Source organism: Sporothrix brasiliensis (genome assembly GCF_000820605.1).
Source record: "Sporothrix brasiliensis 5110 chromosome Unknown Cont22, whole genome shotgun sequence".
NCBI lineage: Eukaryota > Fungi > Ascomycota > Sordariomycetes > Ophiostomatales > Ophiostomataceae > Sporothrix > Sporothrix brasiliensis.
The window spans coordinates 913212-933467 of NW_024467141.1; the positions used below are offsets into that span (position 1 = coordinate 913212).

The 20256-nt window shown below is 57.1% G+C and overlaps 4 protein-coding genes across 4 annotated transcripts; 1 reads left to right on the top strand and 3 right to left on the bottom strand.

Moving 5' to 3' along the window:
• Window positions 1-792: 792 nt before the first annotated feature.
• SPBR_08275 (uncharacterized protein) lies at window positions 793-2751 on the top strand (the record flags this gene model as incomplete). Its single annotated transcript, XM_040766513.1, has 3 exons — window positions 793-839; window positions 914-996; window positions 1079-2751. 3 exons carry the CDS (start codon window positions 793-795, stop codon window positions 2749-2751), a joined length of 1803 nt encoding a protein of 600 aa, XP_040614539.1.
• Window positions 2752-3733: 982 nt separating this feature from the next.
• SPBR_08117 (plasma membrane ferric-chelate reductase) lies at window positions 3734-6861 on the bottom strand (the record flags this gene model as incomplete). The annotated part of the gene is made up of 3 exons (XM_040766355.1): window positions 3734-5678; window positions 5727-6047; window positions 6245-6861. The coding sequence occupies 3 exons, from the start codon at window positions 6859-6861 to the stop codon at window positions 3734-3736; spliced, it is 2883 nt and encodes a 960-aa protein (XP_040614540.1).
• Window positions 6862-8112: 1251 nt separating this feature from the next.
• SPBR_08420 (plasma membrane protein) lies at window positions 8113-9622 on the bottom strand (the record flags this gene model as incomplete). Its single annotated transcript, XM_040766658.1, has 2 exons — window positions 8113-8708; window positions 8779-9622. The coding sequence occupies 2 exons, from the start codon at window positions 9620-9622 to the stop codon at window positions 8113-8115; spliced, it is 1440 nt and encodes a 479-aa protein (XP_040614541.1).
• Window positions 9623-11878: 2256 nt separating this feature from the next.
• On the bottom strand, window positions 11879-15431 carry SPBR_08103 (uncharacterized protein; the record flags this gene model as incomplete). The annotated part of the gene is made up of 2 exons (XM_040766341.1): window positions 11879-12939; window positions 13010-15431. The coding sequence occupies 2 exons, from the start codon at window positions 15429-15431 to the stop codon at window positions 11879-11881; spliced, it is 3483 nt and encodes a 1160-aa protein (XP_040614542.1).
• Window positions 15432-20256: the final 4825 nt, after the last annotated feature.

The following is a 20256-nucleotide window of genomic DNA, read 5'->3' on the forward strand; positions in this document are numbered from 1 at the left end:
GCCGAGCAGCAGCACAATGTGACTGGATGTGGATTGAAGGAAATTGAGAAGCGTTCCAAGTATGAAATAGATGGAAACTCCGCGAGTATCGATTTGGGAAGTGATTCGGCCAACGTGTACAAGTAGAGGTAGAAGCAGAAGGTGAGAGCAATGGAACATCATAGAAACCAGCGCATCAGTTTAAATACGTCAGGGACGTGAAGTAGCACAGTAATGGCCAGTCCAACGCATCTCCTATTTGTCCTGTTGGTAACGTGTGTAATGCGGCGTTAGCCTTGTAGCTGTAGCCTGTAATTACAGAATAAGCCATACCCAGACTCTGCGTCCAATCAGGCAGCGCCAAAGCCACGTCCACCAAAAACGACCAGCGGCTCTTTCCTCTTCCGTGTACTACGGACTAGCAGCAACCATCACCAACATTCTCTGCCATCTACATCTATTCTTGTATTCAGACTGCGGCCATGGCATTATTCACCGCCCATCACCACGTTGCCTTTCCGGAGTTTTCAGTATGCTCTGGTCTCCCAAGTTGCCCATACATCTGGCAATCGCCATTAAAAGCTGGGTGGTGGTTCTTGCTTCCTTCCTTCCCCCCCACTTTTTCGTTCCTTCCTTCTATCCTGTTTTCCCTGCTTCCTTCCTTCCTTCGTTTCGTTTTTACTTCCTCCCTCGTCCCTTTCTCCTCTCCTTCCTTTTTAAGGATTGCTCTTCCACCCATCTTTTCTCCTTCTCCCGAGTTCATTCGATCGAACCCATCCAACTTTTCAATTTATTCTCACCAAAACAACCGCCATGAAGTCCAATGCCGCCCTCGCCGCGATCGGTTTCGGCATCACCGCGTATGTTTCCTCTCAAAGTCGCCGTCGCCTCTACTTGGAATAGGAGCAAGTGCATCTAACGAACCCCACCTTAGCTGGGCTGCTCCGGCCGACACCTGTCATGACTACTCTGTTGGAAAGAGTCAGTGCTACACGGCCACCATCACGGTCGGCGAGGGTATGTTCACGCCCGTTGTGCTTGATGTTGTCATTGGTGTTGCTGTCCACGGCCATCCCTCACGATATCTAACTCTCCGCAGTCAACCCCTGCCCGTATCAAGAGTGCCCGTTCCTGCACCGCTGCCGCGCCACGCCGCTGACGACGAGCACCATTGTTCCCATTCCCTGCAAGTATGTTCAGTTCTCTGCCTCGCTCATCTCTTTTGTTACCGTCGCATCATTGACCACAACCAGGAACCCCTGCTGCCGCAATACTGCCACCAAGACGGTCACCACGTCATGCGGCACCTGCCCCACGACCTGCACTGCGATGTTCACGGAGACCATCCACCGCTACGAGGATAAGTGCGATGAAGACGGGTTTGCCCTCAGCTACGACGCTGCAGCTGCTGCTGTCCCGGCCCACGTCGATGCCACTCCTACTGCTGAGCCCGGCCGGGGTGGCGTTGCTGCTCCGAACCACCAGCCTCCTCCTGGGCCCACCGCCCGCCCCATTGATGACTTGGTTGAGGTCGAATGCAACCCTCGTGTTCTTCAGGAGATGCGTCAAAAGATTGAGGAGTTTGAGACCAGCCCTCCTGAGCCTGACGTGATCTTGGACCTGCGACAGCAGCTGCGCGAGCAGTCGGCCATTATTTCGGCCTACCGACAGTTGAATTTCGTGGAAAATACAAAAGTAGAAATGGGTCTCCATCGATACAAGCATGTCAATGAAGAGCAAATTGTTGAGGACCTGAGACAGACGACCGTCGGACAGCACTACCGGAAGCGTTCGCCGCCACCGCTGTCGCTCGGCCCAGACGGCTCGGTAGCCACACCGCAGCCGACGCACCACTTTGGCCCCGGCGGTAGGCGCCCGGATGCCACCACTGAAGGGGGTGACGCGGCGGTCGAGACGGCCACACGGACGCCGACGCCCGAGGCTCGCAAGGACTGGCGCCCTCTTGTGGCGGAGCCTGACTATGAGACTGATGTCGAAAGCAAAGCGGACCATCCCTCTCGCCCCTTGGTCAAGAAGCCTGGATTTGCGATTGAGGCCGAAGATGAGCTGGATTCCTCGTCGCCGCCCGTCAACCACATCCCTCGTGCCAAGATTCTCCAGGATGAGCCCGTTGACGAGGCTGTCGAGGATGCCGAGGCCGCTGCTCCCTCTCCCGTGACCAAGGACGATGATACCAAGACGCCTACCGAAGATGAGCTATTCCCGGAGCTGTGGCACTCCAAGTGGGGTCACGGCCCTGTCAACAACTGGCCCTCGCCTTCCACCCCTGATTCCCTGCCGCCCGTCCTGGGCTCGCCTCAAGGCCTGCCTACGGACGGTGGTATGGCTGATGCAGCCCATGCAGCTGCAGAAACTGATATGCCCACGCCTACGCGGGCTCCCATCGCTGCCCGTAGACCGCCCTCACACCTGGGGCCTACGCCCTTGGCCGCGTACAAGATCCACGAGGAGGTCGCTGAGGCTGCGGCTGCTCATGATGTTGCTTATTGGAAGAAGTTTGGCGAGGAGCAGGCTGCTAAGCAGGCTGCTGCCGAAAAGGCTGCTGCTGAAAAGGCTGCTGCTGAAAAGGCAACTGTCAAAAGGGAAGCTTCCGACGAGGCCGCTGCTCCTGAGCCTGCGGACAGCGCCAACGGTGTCAACGACGGCAATGATGGTTATAAGGACCCTTACCCCGACCCCGATACCGTGGGTGGCGTGCCCAAGTACGAGAAGCCCCATCACCCTCACCACATCCCGCCAAACAACGTCTAGACGACCGGTCCCTAAGGCCCTGGCACTGGCCCCATGGCACGCGATGTTGCCGGTGATGAGACTGCCACCGAGAACAAGGTCGAGAGGAACGGTGGCCCCGATGTCAACCACGGTCTCGCCAGTGACCCTACCGACTACGACGGCTCTATTATCGAACCGCCCCCACCGCCGCCCACCACCGGTGGTGTGCCCTAGTTCCAGCACAACGAGGCCGAGGTCGAAGAGGCTCGCAAAGCTGAGGCCGCCGTGGACAAGGACACCACCCTGTCCCCGCCGACGCACTTGCCGCATCCCAAGATCAGTCTGCCGCCCCGGGCCAAGGGGACACCGGAGACGCATGTCCGAGGTCAGCCATACCTGGGCGTTGTTGACGTTGAATCTATGGGATGCTTTTTATCTTTCATTTTAAGATATTGATATGATGACAACCTCGGCGAAGTCTTTTTGTTTCATGGGTTGTTTTTCTTCGTTGCTTTGTGCCTCTTTGGCTAGGCTTCGCAACTTTCGTCTTCTTTTTTTTATTTGTCCTTCGTTTTACTTGCCCTTTTTTTTGTCATCTTCGTTTTCCCCAATATTCCACCTTTCCGTCGCATTCCAACTTACCAAAGGTCGACGTGTTGAATGATACCCATACCACTGATATCCCCTATGCCCCTGGACCCCACCACTAATGTTTAATGTTACGCTGATTTCCCAACGACCAAAAAAAGGGGAAGCATTCAATAGAAGGTTTCAAAAAGGTTAATTAACTGGTAGTTTTCCTTCTGTTCGTTTTTCTTTTTTTTTTCTTTATTTCAATTCCTTGCAAGATGTTCGCTTGTTGTCTGGGGGTCAATGGAAATAAGAAAGATCCGACATTAAAAATAACTCTTCTATGGCTGTATTTAAATAGACCCAAAAACATAAATCATAAAAAACCACAAATGGCAACTAAAATGTATGTCGTAAATATCGTCAAATACGTCTAAATCATCACGCTAATCTACCACTGAAAACTCTCTTCCAGGTAGTCAATATTGCCGGCGTCTCGCCGGCCCAACACATCCACCACGGACTTGCGTGCCTCGTCGGCCATACGTCCGGGCCCGCAGGCAACCACGGCAAGTTTGCGGTCCGCGCTGCCCACCCGGTTGCGGCCACGGCGGGCAGCCACCTCCACCTCGCTGCGCACGTCGGGTCGGCCATAGAGGAGACGCACGTTGTGAGGCAAGGGCTCACCAAGGATGGTGTCGCCCAGCGGAAGTTGTGGTCGGTCGACACCATTCCCATTCTTTGGGCGGTCGTGGCTGGCGCGGACGCTGCCATTGACGGTCTCGTCCTCGTCGTTTTCTTCGCTCGCATGCCCAACAGGGCTACTCCCGCTAGGTTTGGACTGGGTAACATAAATGTCCATGGTAACGCGCGTCCTGCCCATGCCACTCGTGGAATTGTCTCTGTCGTGACCAAATATGTCACCAAGGTCTTCCCGCAGCACTTCGGCCGCAAACGCGGCCTCGCGGACGGCCCAGACGATGCGAATATGCTTGAGACGGCGGCCCGCAGCCGTCGCCTTGCATAGCGTGTAATCACGACCAAGGCCTGTCAGATGCGACAAGGCCACAACAATGCCGCTGCCGCCGACGACAAAGAGGACTGAGTCGTACTCGTCATCGAAGCGCTGGGCGTGGCCGTACGGCCCGTCGATGACAACTCGAAGATTGGCTGGGGCTGGTCGGAGGGAGACAGAGCCGGCGGAACAGTCTGTAGATGAGTAGCCCGGATTGGCCGCGGCGGCGGCTTTGTCCCGTAGCCGACCCGTGAAGCTGTCGTAGGGGCGGATGAGGAAGGTCATGGACGAGGCGGCATGGGCTGGGGGAGAGACGGCCGAGGAGGCAACGGAGTGGGCCGTGGCGGCCATGCGGCTGCAGGAGGGTCTCTGCTCATGGTTGGACGGTGGCTGATATGGATTGTGACAACAGGTGCTGCCGTAGTTGGTGTTCGACAGCAGGCGGCTGTTTTCGGACGTGTCATGTTCGACAGCTGTTGGTGTGTCTGCGTCAGTATCCACGCCGAGATTAACATCCTCAGTGTCACTTTGTGCGTTGGACTGGTTTTCGAGCTCGACCATCTGCGGCGGTAAGCGGCGCTTTTGGGGGCTGATCGACGAGGGAGCATTTGCATCGACATCGGCATCCACGTCCGGAATCGGGCCCCTTTTCTTCTCGAGCGAGGTCACAGTGGCCACGGTAAACGGATGACTCTCCCAAAAGCGCTTGTCGTTGAGCACATGCAGGTAGTAGAAGGTACCTGGCTGCGGCTGGTAGAGGCTCGCATTGTACGGCACGACGACACGTACAATGTTGGATTGCGGATCGTAGGTAGCTTGGGCACGCGTCTTCCAGAAAAGCGGGTTGAAGGCAACGATACGCAGGGCACGCATGGCGCGATCGGCTACCCACACGACGATGCACGCCCAAAAGTAAACGTCGTACTCGCCATGGAAGATGGACACGTGGGCCAGCATGCCAAAGAGGATGAGGATGGAAAAGCCAATATGGACTAGCAAAAAGACCTCGTAGGCATGGCGACGTATCCAGTAGAGCGAGAGACCCAGGAGCAGTGACATACAAATAGTGGCGACGCCGCCCGTCCACCAGAAGAAGCGAGCCCAATAGTTCAGGAAGCTGGCGAAGCCGCCGTCTTTCCAGACGAGAGCAGTGTAACCAATGGAGTGGACAATGGCCTGGACAGTAGCGATGCGGGCGACCCAGCGGTGGAAGTTGTTGTAGGTGCCAAAGTCCCAGCCAGTCAGCCACAGGAGGATGTTATTGCGCATGCCAAAGAGCCAGATGAGCGGGAAGTTGGCCCAAGAGATGATACCGGTGCGGTCCGAGACATAGCGCAGGAGTTGTTGCGTGATAGTGGGCCAGCTGGAGGCGGTGAGTATGCTGTTCAGATGGAAAACAAGAAAAGACGATACCGTGGGAACTTACTACATGTTGCCTGTGAAGACACGGTAGCCATGAAGGCAGAAGACCGTATTCATGATGGCAAAGATCAAGAGCGTGAAGGACTGCACACGCGGCGGCACGGTGTACCAGCCAAAGTCTTGTGAGCAGCGCTGGCCAAAGGTCGCGGGCATCGTCAGGTGGCGCTGCAGCCAGACACGCGGCCGGCGGGCAAAGCTGTGGCCAGCTGGGGTCATACCCTGCTTCTGGTCGTAGGAGTCGCGGCCTGTAGCATCGATATCGCCAAGAACAGGATCATCATCCTCGGCCTCTTCCTCGTCAACCTGGTGGTAACCCGTCGTGGTCCGACTGTGGAGAGTAGGTGAGAGAAAGCGACGACGCCGACGTAGGTTCTTCACAACGGTCATGCAAACGCGGTTGCCCATGCCATACAGGATGACGACAACCCAAAACATAATCACAGCACGGCTTATGAAGCACGTCAGCTAAAGATCACCAGTGGGTCACAACAGAAACCAAAAAAAAAAAAAAAAAAAAAACTACACCCATAGCCATGGTGGTACTTGCGGACGTAGATCAGGTCCGCCAGCGTGTCATACGAGTTCTCGTACAGCTGCTCGGAGAGGACGACGACTTCTGAGAGGACTGTGCCGCCCACAGCTTCGGGACGCTGCAGTCGACGCAGCCCTAGCACCTTGTCGGGCGGGTAGTCGGCCAGCACGCCCTCAAACGAAGGCAGCGGCTCGTTGCGCAGAGCGGTGCAGCTCCGGTTCATCTCGTCGAGGCTGCCAGCACCGCGGCCGTCCGAGCAGTACCCGCGCAGACAAATGAACAAGGACGCCTGCATCAGCGGGCTGTAGCAGTCCTTGACGCGGAAGCCGGCCTCGGGCGGGACGTCTACAAAGGTGGGCTCTCGCAAGGCCAGCTGGCAGGCGTGGAGGCATGTCTCCGGGTCGGAACGGACGACGACGGGAGCGGGTGCAGAGCCAATGTGTCGCAAGGATGTGAGGGAGTACGTGTCGTCGCTGGAGACGCCGAGGCCGTCGACATCGATGTCGTTAATCGATGGCGAGGCGTGAGCCATGACGCCGGCCGTCCAGAGTCCGGCGACGACGCACAACAGCGGCAGAAGAGGCCGGCTGCTGGTTTTCCGTTTCCTCATGGCGATCGAAGGTATTGTGAAGGGTGCAGGTAAGAGCGACACGACGAGAAAACGAATCCTCGTGACTGGAACAATAAACCGGCGTCAAAAAGCATTATCAGGATGCCATCGAAAAGGAGAGAAGAGACGATGCAAAAGGAGGGGATATGTCAGGGGGTTGACAATAGGCAGGAAGGACAGTAGGTTGAGGCAGGTGCTCCAGGCATCTCTTTCCCCGTTGGGCATTGTTTTGTTTGTCCGTCTGGCAGGTGCAGTGCTGTGAAAGGAGGCAGGAGCGTCCCCCAATTCCAGCAGTAGTACCCTCAGACAACCTACACCCGGATCCCGTTCCTTCCCTTCTTTTCCCGTGAAGTTCGCCAAGTCCCCCCTCCACCGACTCGTGTGTAAAAAGAACGCTAACATGCAAAGATCCATCTTATCAGATCCATCTGTGGCTGTTGATTGGCCATAATAACTCCACCCGAGCGTGGGCTACGTATCTGATTGGCCTGCAGCGATCTTCCGGGTTCTTCTTGCCCAACTGGCGTTGTTTTGGTGCGAGCCGCGGTTGCCCTTTCCCAGATCGTCCCCGTCAACTCTCAACTCCTGGGGCGCGCACCAAAAATGGTAAATACGAGAACGGCCGAAACCGGGGAGCCGACTGATGGCAAATCTCCTGTTTCGCCATCTTACTTCCCATTGTGCCCACCTTTTTCGCGTCCGTTTTGCTGTTTCCAGCTTCTCCGGTGGACATGGCGTGCTTTTCAAGCCGTGGAAAAAGTGGAAAGGGGAAACGATGCGCCCTGGTGTGTTCTCGGAAGAGGGAATTAAAGACTTTAAAACAGCATTAAACGACTTGGATCTACTAACTGCTGCGTGGTCTGTCAGCATTTGATCTGATAATCATCTGCTAAAAGAATCAGATAAAAATCTGATTAGTCCAGAGAATCAGATAAATACGACCCGGTCAGGTGCGATCACACATTTCCTCCACAAACGACGACGAATATGGAGCACTCAACGCACTGAATAGGTTATCTAGACACCTTAGGAAGCCATTCGAGCGAGACCTTAAGCCAAGTGGCGCTCACAAATGTTGATGGTTAACATGCAATTCATGTGTCTACTACTAAGAAGCACATAAGAAACGGAGAATGAGCGGCGAACGAAAGAGGGTATGGCGTTATTGAACGGACAGGCAGTAATCGACGTAAGCAGTAATCGACGTAACGGAGATAAAAAGTAAAAGAGCACGGACACGCTGAACAACACCTAGCCGCCGTGTCGTGGATTCCACACAGACGTTTGCTGTTCTGGTGACGGCACGACGCCCATCTCGACATCGCCGCTCCGCCGCTGCGGCGGCTTTTCAGGGTCGTTGGGACCATCCGAGACTGCAGTGACTGCCGTGATCACGACCGCCGGTTTGGGCGGAGACAGCCCGCCCTCCTCGTGGCTACTGAGGTCATCGTCGTCGATGTCGATGTCGTCGCAGTCGGACGACGAATGCAGGGAGTGGTGGGTGTGCCGAGGAGGGCGGCCATGGCGAGCAGGTCCCGACGGGAGGGATGCCATGGCCATGGCGTCGGCGGACTTGTTGCTGTTGGCGCTGCCGCTGAGGCTGCCAATCGTGTCGACATGGCCACTCGACTGGCCACTCGACTGGCGCGCGTAGGGGTGGTGCGGCGACATCCTGGCCGACTTGCCGGCGGCAAACGCGGCGCTGGTGCTGCTGCGTGCCGGACTGGCATTGCCAAAGACGCCGGGCCAGAACTTGGCAAAGAGGGAGCGCAGGGGCGGCAGCGAGACGCAGACGATGCCAATGGTGCACTCGGCAATGGTCCACATGACGGACGAGACGAGGTCGTCTATGTTGGTGAGCCAAAAATAAATAAGTAAATAATAATTAAATAAATACGTGACACACGGGGCACTCACGAGTCACATCGATGGGGTCGTAGAGGACGTGCAGGTAGGCGAGGCGGACGATGGAGGCGATGCAGGCGAAGCCGCCCAGGAGGAAGAGCACGGAGATGACGATTTTCTGGCGCCGCGGCAGCTGCAGGCGCCAGAACAGCGGGATGGGCACAAGGCACAGAATCAGGTCGGTCGTCACGTTGATGGCGGTGCTCGCGTACAAAAAGTTGACAAAGGTGTAGCAGTGCGCGGCGCTGTCGTTGAGAGACCAGGCGCCGGCGACGGGGATGCACTCAAAGATGGTGGCCGGGACCGAGGCCAGGCCGAGGCCGACGGTGACGCACGCGGTCGCGTACAGCGTGGTCTTGAGGAGCCCGCGCGGCGCAAAGATGTGGAGGTAGGAGGCGATGATGGACAGCTTGGTAAAGGCGATGGCGGCCGCGTAGAAGATGTTGGCGACAAACATGAGCTGGATGCAGACCTTGAGCTGGTCGAGGATCGTGGCCCGGTCCAGGTTCCAGACGTGCTGGCCGAGGCCGTACTTGGTGGCGGCAATGACAACCGAGCAGACAACGAGCGTGAAGACCGAGGCCAGGATGACGAGGTAGTCGTCGAGGAAGAAGCGGCCGACGGAGTAGCGGCGCACGGTGAGGCGCAGGACCACGGTGGACGTGATGAGGGCCATGGCGACGGCGGAGACGACCGTGACCAGCGCTTCGAGGGAGGACTTGCTGGCGAGGTCGAGCTGGGCGATTTGGGCGGGCGTGGGGTTGGCCGTGTACAACGCGTCCCGGCGGCGGTGGGCGGCGGCCATGGCGGCGGCCAACAGTGAGCCAGAGCCGGGGCCCTGCCGCTCGAGAATCATGTTGACGCGGACAAGGGCATGCGCAGGGGTCGGCGCGCAGTCGTGATCGATGCGGAGGAATGCACCAGAGGGTTGCTGGTTGAAATCAGATGCCGGATGGTTGACGAAGAGAGCAGGAAATGAAGCAGAAAATGTAAAAGGCGAATAGAACAGGTTGGACAAACAAACGAGGAAAGAAAGAGTGCGTGGAGAAAGGAGAGAGATACGGGAGAGACAATGCGGACAGCGCTCGAGGAGATGGACGGGCACTGCGGTAGAAGTAATACTTGGATAGATGGGCGAGACAAACGGCGGAGAAATACACGACGAGACAACAAACGACACACATCCATCCGCCGTCTAGATCATGGCAAAGAGGCGACCTGTGGACTGTGGACATGTCGTGTAAGTGGACAGGAAGCAAGGGTGCGGTCTACAAAAGATACACGGAGGATCTGCTGGACCTGGCTGAACCCCTGTCCCTTGCCCAACGTCCCAACGCAGCTCCAACGCCATAGCGCCCTGCATCTGCTCGGCACTCCATAGTTTGTGCATTGAATGGGTGGGTGCAATCAGGGACTCCGTACAACGTACGACGTGGCCGACGGAGTACATTGACATTGGCAAGACACTTTTGTGTTTGTGCGCGTGTGGACAGCGAGACATTGGGGATATGTGGGACGGAGCACGAGAGAAGACGCGACTGGCGGCGTTTGGGAAAGGACAAAAAAGGAACAAAAAAAAAGAAACATATCAAGACAAAACAGGAAGACATAGCGTCGATCATATATGCTAACTGTACACAGGCAAGGCGCGACAGTAGCAAGACATGCAAGGAGGAGACGGGGCTGAAAAACGAGTAAAAAACGAGTAAAAAACGAGTAAAAGCGAGACAAACCGAGAATGAGAGACATTCCCGTCAATAGTCGATAAGTAGTGGGCGTTGAGAGAAACTGAAAGACGAAAAACTGTACAATGATTGTAGGCTCAGGAGAAGCGCAACACAATGAGGGCGGCCAGCTGGATGTGACTGCGTGATGAGAATGTGGCTTGCCAGTTAGCCGGGCAAGACAAGAGGGGAATGAAAAGAAAGAAAGATTAAAGTATCACACCAACACGCCTCTTGTCCGCCCGTCACACTGTCCTGTCTCGTTAATTTCGTTTGTGCTGCGTGAACGATGTGAGTGGAAAGCTCTACGACGCAACGTCAATCAAATTGATCGACAGAGGCAGTCTCCCGCTTCCGCTCCCAAGCCAGTGGCCATCTCCTCGAGCCGCATGCAAGGGGCACTCTTGCATGCGACGTTTGCACTGGCCTACTTTTGCCTCCACGTTCGACCAAGAGAGTAGCTCAACCAGGGCAAATGGGCGTAGCAACGTCAACTGTCTTCCTCTCCAGCCAAGTAAGGAGATGGAAAGGCAGTGCAGACGCCGAGTCCATTTGCTGCCCAGGCTTGGCTGGACGTGGAGACAAACGACAAACTGAGACATGCATATCCAGTTTCTCGTTTTCAGTTGGATCGTTGCCCTTGGGAAGTCGACTGCTGATCTTTGGGGTAGAAACGTGCTTCGTTCCAAGGCGAGCCAGGCTTACAGCATCGACTTTCTCGTCTCTCTCTTTTTTTTTATTTTATTTTATTTTTTGGCGTGGCCACCATCGTGCTACTTATTTTGTCTTTTGTCATATTCCCCGCTGCATCGCAACCCATATCCCTGGTCACTTCTCATACCATTTCTTACTTCCCGAGTCGATTGCAAAATACGGCGTCCCAATACCTTTGTCACTTGCTGCCCCCTGCTCGATGTGACTCCCCGCCTTGCAGTCGTTCTCTTGTTGCGCTGCCTCTGTGTCCACCACATACTCCGATTGACCTGCGTTCCCTAGATGGACGCAAGGGATGTGCGCCCTGCCGGGACGCATGCTCGTTCAGGATAGACACATCCTTGGTCTCCTGCCATGCACTAGTGGTCTCATGGCGTCCGTGGGTCAAGCTGAGACCAGCCAAGGCAGTCGGAGGGCATCCGAGCTGGCGCCTTTCTTCCATGCCATATTTCCCGCCCTTTTCCCGTCCTTCACACCAAGGAACTCGTGCGTGTAAACATCACCAACGCTTTTTGCTCATATTGTCCATGGTAAACATAAACATCCATGGCCATCTCTGTCTTATCCGATCTATCCCAAAAGTCTACCGAAAATGCATTACATTCGCCTTACAATATTACACAGCCCTCGTACATGAACTTGTCGTCTCTGTCCACCCCAGTCACCTTCAACCTTCACGTATACCGCGTCCGCCCGGTGCTGTTGCTCATGGACGAGGCGGCACTGCTGCTCGGCGGCCGCCGTCCGCCGCCGCTGCTGGCGCCCTTGAAGATGCTCTTGGCGGACCAGCCCCCGGTCTTGACAGGCCGCAGCGGCGCCAGGGACTCCTGCTGCAGGGTCTTGGTGAGGATGTGCGACTGCGGGAAGACGCCGAAGCGGCCCTTGCTGTTGGTGCCGGCCCAGCACCAGTGGTCGGCGTAGAGGCACTTGACGTTGGAGATGGTCTCGCCCTTGTCAAACGACAGCCACAGCGACGCCTCGCCGCCGGCGTTGAGCACGCTGCTCGCGTCGTGGCCTTTTTTGGTACCATTTTTCTCCTTGTCCCTCTCCCTCTCCTCGTGCGGCTTCCACTTCCAGCGCGTCGTCACCGACATGCCGCTGTCGCTGCTGGCCATGGGAATCTCGCTCGGCCGCGGCGGCTCCATCAGCGCCGCCTTGGCCGGGAACGCGCCCACAAACCCGTCGTGCCAGCCCATGCACCACTTGCCCTCCCACTTTTCCGGGAACATGACGCCCACCACGCGCGCCCCCGCCAAGAAGTGCAGCATGTCGCCGCCGTAGTTGGGCGGCCGCGCCAGCTTCTTGGCGCCCCACCGCTGCAGGTGCTCGCGCGTGGCCGTGGCGACGGGCGCCTGGCCCACGCTGGGCGGCACGGGCGTCGGCAGCGGCGGGTTGACGAGGTGCAGGTCAAAGTTGTTGGTGTCCGGGTCCGAGCTGCTGGCCGTGCTGACGCTGCTGGCCGACGCCGGCTGGTAGTCGGTGCCGTAGAGCACGGTGACGCCCGGCACCAGGGGCAGCGGCTGCGGGTGGCGCGCGAGGTGCAGCAGCAGGTGGTCGGGCGTCGTGAACACGGTGGCGTCGCCCTCGCGGACCGTCGCGCCCGCGTGCACGCAGAAGATGCACGCGTAGTGGCTCTCGGCCTGCCGCTGCGAGCTGATGGCCGTGGCAATGTGCGACTTGTAGAGGAGCCGGAGGCGGAACCGCGCGCCGCCGGCTTTGGTGAAGGTGGCTTCGGCTGGGGGTGTTAGTAATCAGCGGGAGGGGAAGGTGATGATACAGGGAAAGAGAAGGGACGGAGGACCTACGCTTCTTCTCCATGTCCAGGCGGACCTCTTCGTAGTTGTGCGCATAGCTGCAGCCGACGCACCGGCCAATGCTCGCCTGCTTGTTGGCCACGTAGCCGCCCGTCTGCTTGATGCCCTGCCAGTGGCCGCCGCTGCGGTACAGGTCGGCGCCCTTGCAGAACCCGCCCATCATCTCAAACGTGCTCTTGGGGCCGATGCTGCAGTCGGCCTCGCGCACAAACTCGCGCGTCAGGGGCACGTCCGCGTGGTCCGCGGCCGCGTCGTCGCCCGCGGTCGATGCGGCGCCCGCCTTGGCCTTGTCTTTGTCCTTTTCTTCGTCCACCACCATCAGGCCGTTGTCAAACACCTTGTCGGACATGCCCGACGGGATGCTCGGCGGCAGATTCGGGGAGGCCATGCCGGACGGCGACGGCAGGTCGTGCAGGTCGTGCAGGTCGTGCAGGTCGTGGTCCAAAATAGTCTGCGGCTGTGTCTGCGGCTGTGTGGCGGTCGAGGACCGTCTCGTCGTCTGCCGCGACATCGGCCGGTCGCCCGCTGCTGTCGTCGCGTCGCGCACGTCGGGCTGCATTGCGCGCTTCATGTTGATGCGATCATGGCGATCGTGCCGGTCGTGCCGATCGTGCCGGAAAGGCTGCTGCCGCGATCCCGGGCGCTGGTAAATCTGCTCTTCCAGGTCGTCCAGCTCGGCATCCCGCATCAACGGATCGTCACCGCCGCCGTCGCCATCACCGTGCACGTCGTGATCGTCGTCGTCATCAATGGCGTCCACGTCGTCGTCCACGTCGCCGCGTCCGCGGCGTGGCAGGTGTCTGGGCGACAGCGGTAGGCTGATGGGCGGCACGGGCGGCGACGGCGCAAACTTGATAAAGTCCTGGATGCTCTGCGACGAGCCGTGGCCGTGCGCCGCCGACAGGGCCGGCGGGGGCAGCGCAGCAATGGGCGGCGCGACAAAGGGGGCCGGGCCCGACGATGTGGGCTTGTTGTTCATACTGGCACCATCGGGACCGTCTGCCTCGCCCAGCGCCAAGATCGGCGACGACGTGTAGCTGGTCGGCGCCGACGAGAGGTACGACGACCGTGCCGCGGAGTCGAGGACGGGGCTGGGCGCCGTGGTCGCGCTTGTGGCGCTGGTGGTGGCCGACGCCGACCGCACGGACCCGGACCCGTCGACCGTCAGCGAGTTGAACCGCGAGAGCATCAGCGGGCTGTCGTACGAGTAGTCGGTGGCCACGGTGTCGCGGGACGCCCTGGCCCGCAGGCGCTGGCTTGCTGTCTGTACCTGCTGATGTTGTTGTTGTTGCTGTTGCTGCTGTAGTTGTTGAAGATGTTGCTGATGGCTCCTCACCCACGCCGATGTGCGAGGAATCGACGGTGGCGGCGGCGTCGACCGCTTGCCGCCGCCCGGGGCCACGCTCTCGCTGTCGTCGTGTCCCCGCTGGTCCTGGTCCTGGCCCTGGCCCTCGGGGTGGTCGTACAGCTGGTAGCGCTCGGCGTGGTCAAACAGCATGCCCCCCCGCGTGGACGCGCCCGACATGCTGGTCGCCACCGAGCTCTTGGTGTTGGCGCGGCGCAGGCTGCTGTGGGCGAGCGACGCGCGGCTCGACGAGGGCGCCGTCGAGGGGCCCACCGATGACGTCGGCGTCGAGGCTTCAAACAGCTGGTCGTCGCCGTCCATCGCGTCGGACGGCGCCGTGTGCGGGTGGGACGTCAGCGAGGCGAGCCGCGGCAGAGACGCTGCGGCGCCGCCGCCGCCGTTCTTGAGCAGGGACGCCCGTGACCGGCGCTCGTTGACGTTGATCGGGGGCAGGGAGGCCAGGTTCGGCATCGGCGGCAGCGGAGGGATGCCGGCCATGGACGGCGGCAGGGGCGGCAGGGGCGGGAAGCTGCTCTTGGTGGCCGTCGTGGGCGTGGACAAGGGTGAGGCCGTCCCGCGTGCCGCGGACCCGCCGCCGCCCGCAATGGCCGCCAGCTGCGCCGCCGTCGACGCCCGCTTAGGCGACTCCAGCTTCAGGCGCTTCGTGTGGTTGATCACGTCCAGCGCAAACGACCGCGTGGCCGCCTGCAGCTCGACAAATTTGGCGGCGTCAAACGACCGCGGCTCCGTGTAGTCCTCAAAGTCGTACAGCAGGTCCTCCAGCTCCCGCCGCCGCCGCTCAATGTCGTCCTGCTGCAGCATCGCGTCCTTGAAGGCGTCGCCGTACTTTTCCACCTGGCCGTCCCAGACCGGCTGCAGCCGCTTGAGCGCGCGCTCGCCTTCGCGGACGACGGCGCGGCCCGCCTTGGCCATGTCGGCGAGCGTGCTGCCGTCGACGCTGCCGGCATCGTCGGCCTCGCCGGCCTCGGCATTCTGGATCGCCTCGTTGCCGCGCTCGACGACCTCTCGAAACGGCCGGACGATAAGTTCCTCGGCGTCGACACCCATGGTGGGGCCGAAGAGTCGAGTTGGGGTGTGCGACGAGGAGTTGGCTGTGATGATGGCCGGAGAGTGAGCACAGACGAGAAAATTCGGAAGGTAGTATGGCGATCGCAGGCAGATGCAGATGATAAGACGGACGGACAACAAGACGGAAAGCTGCAGAAACGGTTGTTGGGTCAATGTGTCGAGAGAGGGAGGGCGTGAAGGATGCAAGAGGTGCGTTCGTCACAGGTTATGTATGACGGTGTCCAGTGGACACAAGAGACAGTAAAGCAAGACAATGGAACAGACCAAATCAAAAAAGGAATATAAAATAAACAAGAAAAGAGAAGTTGAGATATTAGATTGGGGAAAGGAAAAAACTAAACTATCGAACAAGACAAGAAAAGAGATGAAATGATAACCAACGTCCACACCGGTCCAGTTTCTCGCATGGCAGCCAGGAACCATAAAGATACATTCGCCATTGGCGTCGTTCCGCGCGAGCTAAAATCGGTCGGTCGTCAACGGTCACTGGTACCTCTCTCTGGGACATGCGCCCTACACCCTCTTCTGTTGGCTTCGTGCCCCTCGCCATCTAGAAGCGGATCCCGAGGGGCGGGAACCAAGACGAAGGAGACGATGGGTATCCCAGAAAAAGAAACAAAAGAGATGCCCGGCGAGCCAGCCAGCCATGAGCTTCTTTCACGAGAGTGGTGGAGGATCATGCTAGTTCCTCACTGCCCCGAAACAATGCCTTTTGGGAATGTGTTTCTCCTTTGACCCCCCACCCATCCACACTATTTGCATTGTGCATCCAGACAACACGGGGGAGAGATACGACGCACCATGAACCTTGGCTTGCATGGAGACCAGGCGCGTCGTATCGTCCGCATACAAGACGTGACTGGGCCGGAAGACGCCTGCAGCTGCCGGGACGTACGATGTAAGAACTCAACGAGCCCGATGCCACAGGAGGGTGCTACGTTTCTGTACGATTGTGAGTTGGATGGACTCCATGGCTCGTGCGAGTCTTTTTTCTTCTTTTTTTTTTCGGCCTCCTTTTCTTTTCTTTTCTTTTCTTATTCCTTCTTCTTCCTTGTGTCGGGCTCAGCACAACTCGGCTCTTGTTTGCCACCCGTCACAGGCCTCATCACAGGTCGGTCACCGTTTTCTGTCTTGACTGGCTGGCCATGGCACAACACGGCGAGAGGTGGGGGGAGGAGCACATGCGAAGAAGTGGCTGTCTGGGAAAAAGAAAACATATTCAATGCATCCGCGAGGTGGAACATTGAAAGTGGATTCGTTTTGTACGGAGTCCTCCGTACGGAGAAGGAGACAAAACAGAAGAGAAGCGAAAATAAGTAATAAAACAGTCAAGACAGGAAGGTTGTTCCTGGCTTTGCAGTGTTTCTTCTTACGCCTCTGCGTTGAATTCAAAAGTGAATGTCTCAACACGGTGCCCAGCATCGGGTCGGTGGACAAATCAGGAATGGTACTATCCCGACCACAAAAGTGTGGGTAGCAGAGTCAACCGCGGGACGCCACCCACCCTGCCACCTCGACCTCGACCACACAACCATCGATAGACAGGGGCTCCCTTGTTCGAATGACAGTAGCGACGAGACCTCTGGCTTTGGAATGAGGCACGAGAGACAAGACTCCAAGACAATGGTACGATGCCGTAGAATTCTCTGTGGGCGACACTCTTTGTATGCATGTTTAAAACACCACACGTGCTCTTCAACATCTCCGCGGCCACGGCTGCCTCTCTTCTGTCTCAAAGGTCCATGCTGGTCTGGCCTCGTGCCAACCCAACGTCACCCGTTTCTGGTAGGAGCGCCGTTGAAACTAAAAGAATGGCGTTGGCGACCAGCGGGCCGGCTTCGGTGCCATTTTGACTTTCTGTGCCATGACCTCCTCAAGTGTCCCGATAACCTACGATGTCAGCCGTACACAGTAATTATATAGCACGACGTCCGTGAGACACTTAATGGCGCCTTTCGTCTAAATATACGTTTGCCCACTTAGTATGTCGTACTCCATAATTACATACAATATTTGCTCTCACTCCTCTTTCCATTTTCGAGAAGAAGCCGACGCGTTGACGTGATCTCCGGGCTCGACCAACTGCGACGGTATTCGTCCGTATGTGCTTGACATGGGAGAACTCCGCAAACTGTACGAAGTACGTCGTAAATGACAAACTTCTCCCCGAATATGTACTATGGCGTGGAATTCCTTCGGCGAGCCATTTGCGCAACCTCGCCCCAGATCGCTTCACAATGCCTGCATTGCACAATACCTGCAAAGCCGAGGCCTTTTCTGTCCGTGCGGGAGCTCAGTGGATTTCCAGGCAGGGGTTGTCGTTGCGTTGAAAAGAAGGTCGCCAAAGGGAAGGTCGTTGTCGTTGACAGGGAGCAAGGGTCCCTCACAAGTGCTAATTAGTGGGCTTGGGTCGAGTGGACCCTGACAGGGGCTCACTGGCCCCAAAATGTCTCCCAATTGGGTCCCTTCCATCCCCTGGTCCTTTGATTCAGGGCACAAAACAAAACACAGGAATCGAGCACGTGGGCAGCCAGACACAGCCCAACTTAAGAGTGCGCTGCGATGCGATTTGGGTCCAGCATTTGGCATACGATGTATTGTGCTCAGTACGTATACATGCTGTCTCGTTGTTTGTCTCGTTACTGTCCTGTGCATTTCTATGCCAAGCTATTGAATAAAGCTTGGCCTCATTTCCGTATGTTCTTATGTTCTCAGTCAAGTAACAATACAGTCTGCTGGCCGTTCTCGTCATGACAAAATTCAGGATTAAATTACCAAACATATCGCGTCAATATCATCGCGTCAAGTATCACGCAAAAAACAATGGAAAACAATGGAAAACAATGGAAAACAATGGAAACCAACACACTGCAAACTCCCGTGAGTCTGTGCCCTGATCCAACCCCGGAAACCTCCCGCCTTAAACGACACCCAAACCGTCGAACCAAAGACAACAAAAACGCCCGGTCTTGATGATCCTTTCCTGGATCTGATTTTCCTGCCCCCATTCCTTTTCCTTTCCTCGGTCTTCATCACCTCGATTTGACCCTGGCAGCCCACCGTTATCCATCTGACCCATCACAGTCCTTGACGGTCCCCATCTCTCTCACCCTCCTCTCACCATCCATGTCTATCATCATTGCAGGGCCTTGCAGCCCCCGAGCCCCCGTCCATAATTGGGCAGCGTCTTCACGTACATTGTGTGTCGAAACCAATCCTCATCCATGGTCTTCACCAGGTCATCCAACGGCGTTTGTCCATCGCCCACGGTGTGTCAATCTCTGTTGATCTCAATATCTCAGTATGTGACGTACCCTCTGAGCCTCTATTCCATCATTGTATTTCCTGATTTCGTACCATCTTCTGCTTCTGCCTTTCCCCTCGCTGTCACAGACAGCCACTCTCCTGGGGTTGCGACCGTACATGATACCTCCACAAGGCGAATGCGGGCCTCGTTGGTCGATCGTCCAACCTATCCTTGACCTGTCTCCGTACTTCCTTCTGCGCGACCGATGGTAGGTAGAATGACGTATGTCAGAGGCAATGAAGAACATCATCTTCTCTTTGTGCAAGTCTGCTATGGTTGTTCGGGTGCGTAAAGATACAACGCATCTGACATGTTGCTGCACCCGGCGAGCCGGCCTTCTTCCGTTAAACCCAACATCGACACCGACGCCAAACGATGTTTTGATGCAGAATCTTGAACGCCACAATAGCATGCCTTCCATGTGCTCCCCAGTTTATGCACCCGCCCCCCCCCCCCCCCCACCGTCCTGACAAACGTGGGACGAGGCCACGACAGCAATGGAGAAAGCGACACGGGATGCGGTGGACGACGATGGAAGACGCGGCTTCACGCCACAAAACGCCAGCCTCCTCCACCAGTAGCACGGCGCCGGGCTCCCACGCTGTGCCGCCCCTTCTCGTGCTGTGCATTTGCATCCGGTCGCCGTCAGCCATTCGCTCCCGCGGGCCAGCAGCCTTGCATGTAGACGGAGAAAGAAGGGAAGGTATACGACGTACAGAAATTGGTGGAAAATGCAGTGGGCGTGCGATATTGAGCCTCGTTCCGAATGCAGTGTTCCTCGCTCCCCCGTCAATCAAAATAGTGTGCTGTCCCATGGCGTACAATGGCACATTGCTGGCCACCACTTTCCTTCTTTCACACCGACTGCCAGGTCGGTGGGTGAATCGGGTTATCCACTAGAACGGTTGGGAGGGCTAGGACTTTGCCCCCGGCACAGGGAGAAGGATCAACCACGGCGCCGGTGGCGGGACGATGCGGGACGAATTGGGTCTCAGGCTTCAAAATGTTCTGACCTTTCTTCTTTTTTTCTTTTTGCACGTCTCCGGTACCTAGCTAGACAATGCCATTTGTCCGACGAGAACCGTGCAGACGAGAGGCCGGGGTCCGGGTTTGTACTTGGGCATTTGGACGAAATAAACTGTGGATGAACGACGCCAGCGCTCGCTCTGCAGGCATCTTTCGTGTGTTTTATCCATTTGGAGGCAAAGGCGGTACTTTTTAGCCGAAGCCACGTGCTGTCAAGGAAAAAACAATGCAAGTTAAAGACGGGTAACTGGGTTCCTCACGAAGCATTTTGTTTTAAATGGATTGCCTATACGTTGTAGTTGACGATATTTCGCAGAAGACTTAGCGCTTCGATGGATGTTTTCTAGTTGACTACGTTTTATTTATTTAAATATATGTTGCGTCTTTTTTTTTTTAAAAAAAAAAAGAAGAAGAAGAAGAAAAGACGCATAAATAATGGCGAAAACCGTACGTAAAGTAAGAGGCTGTTGC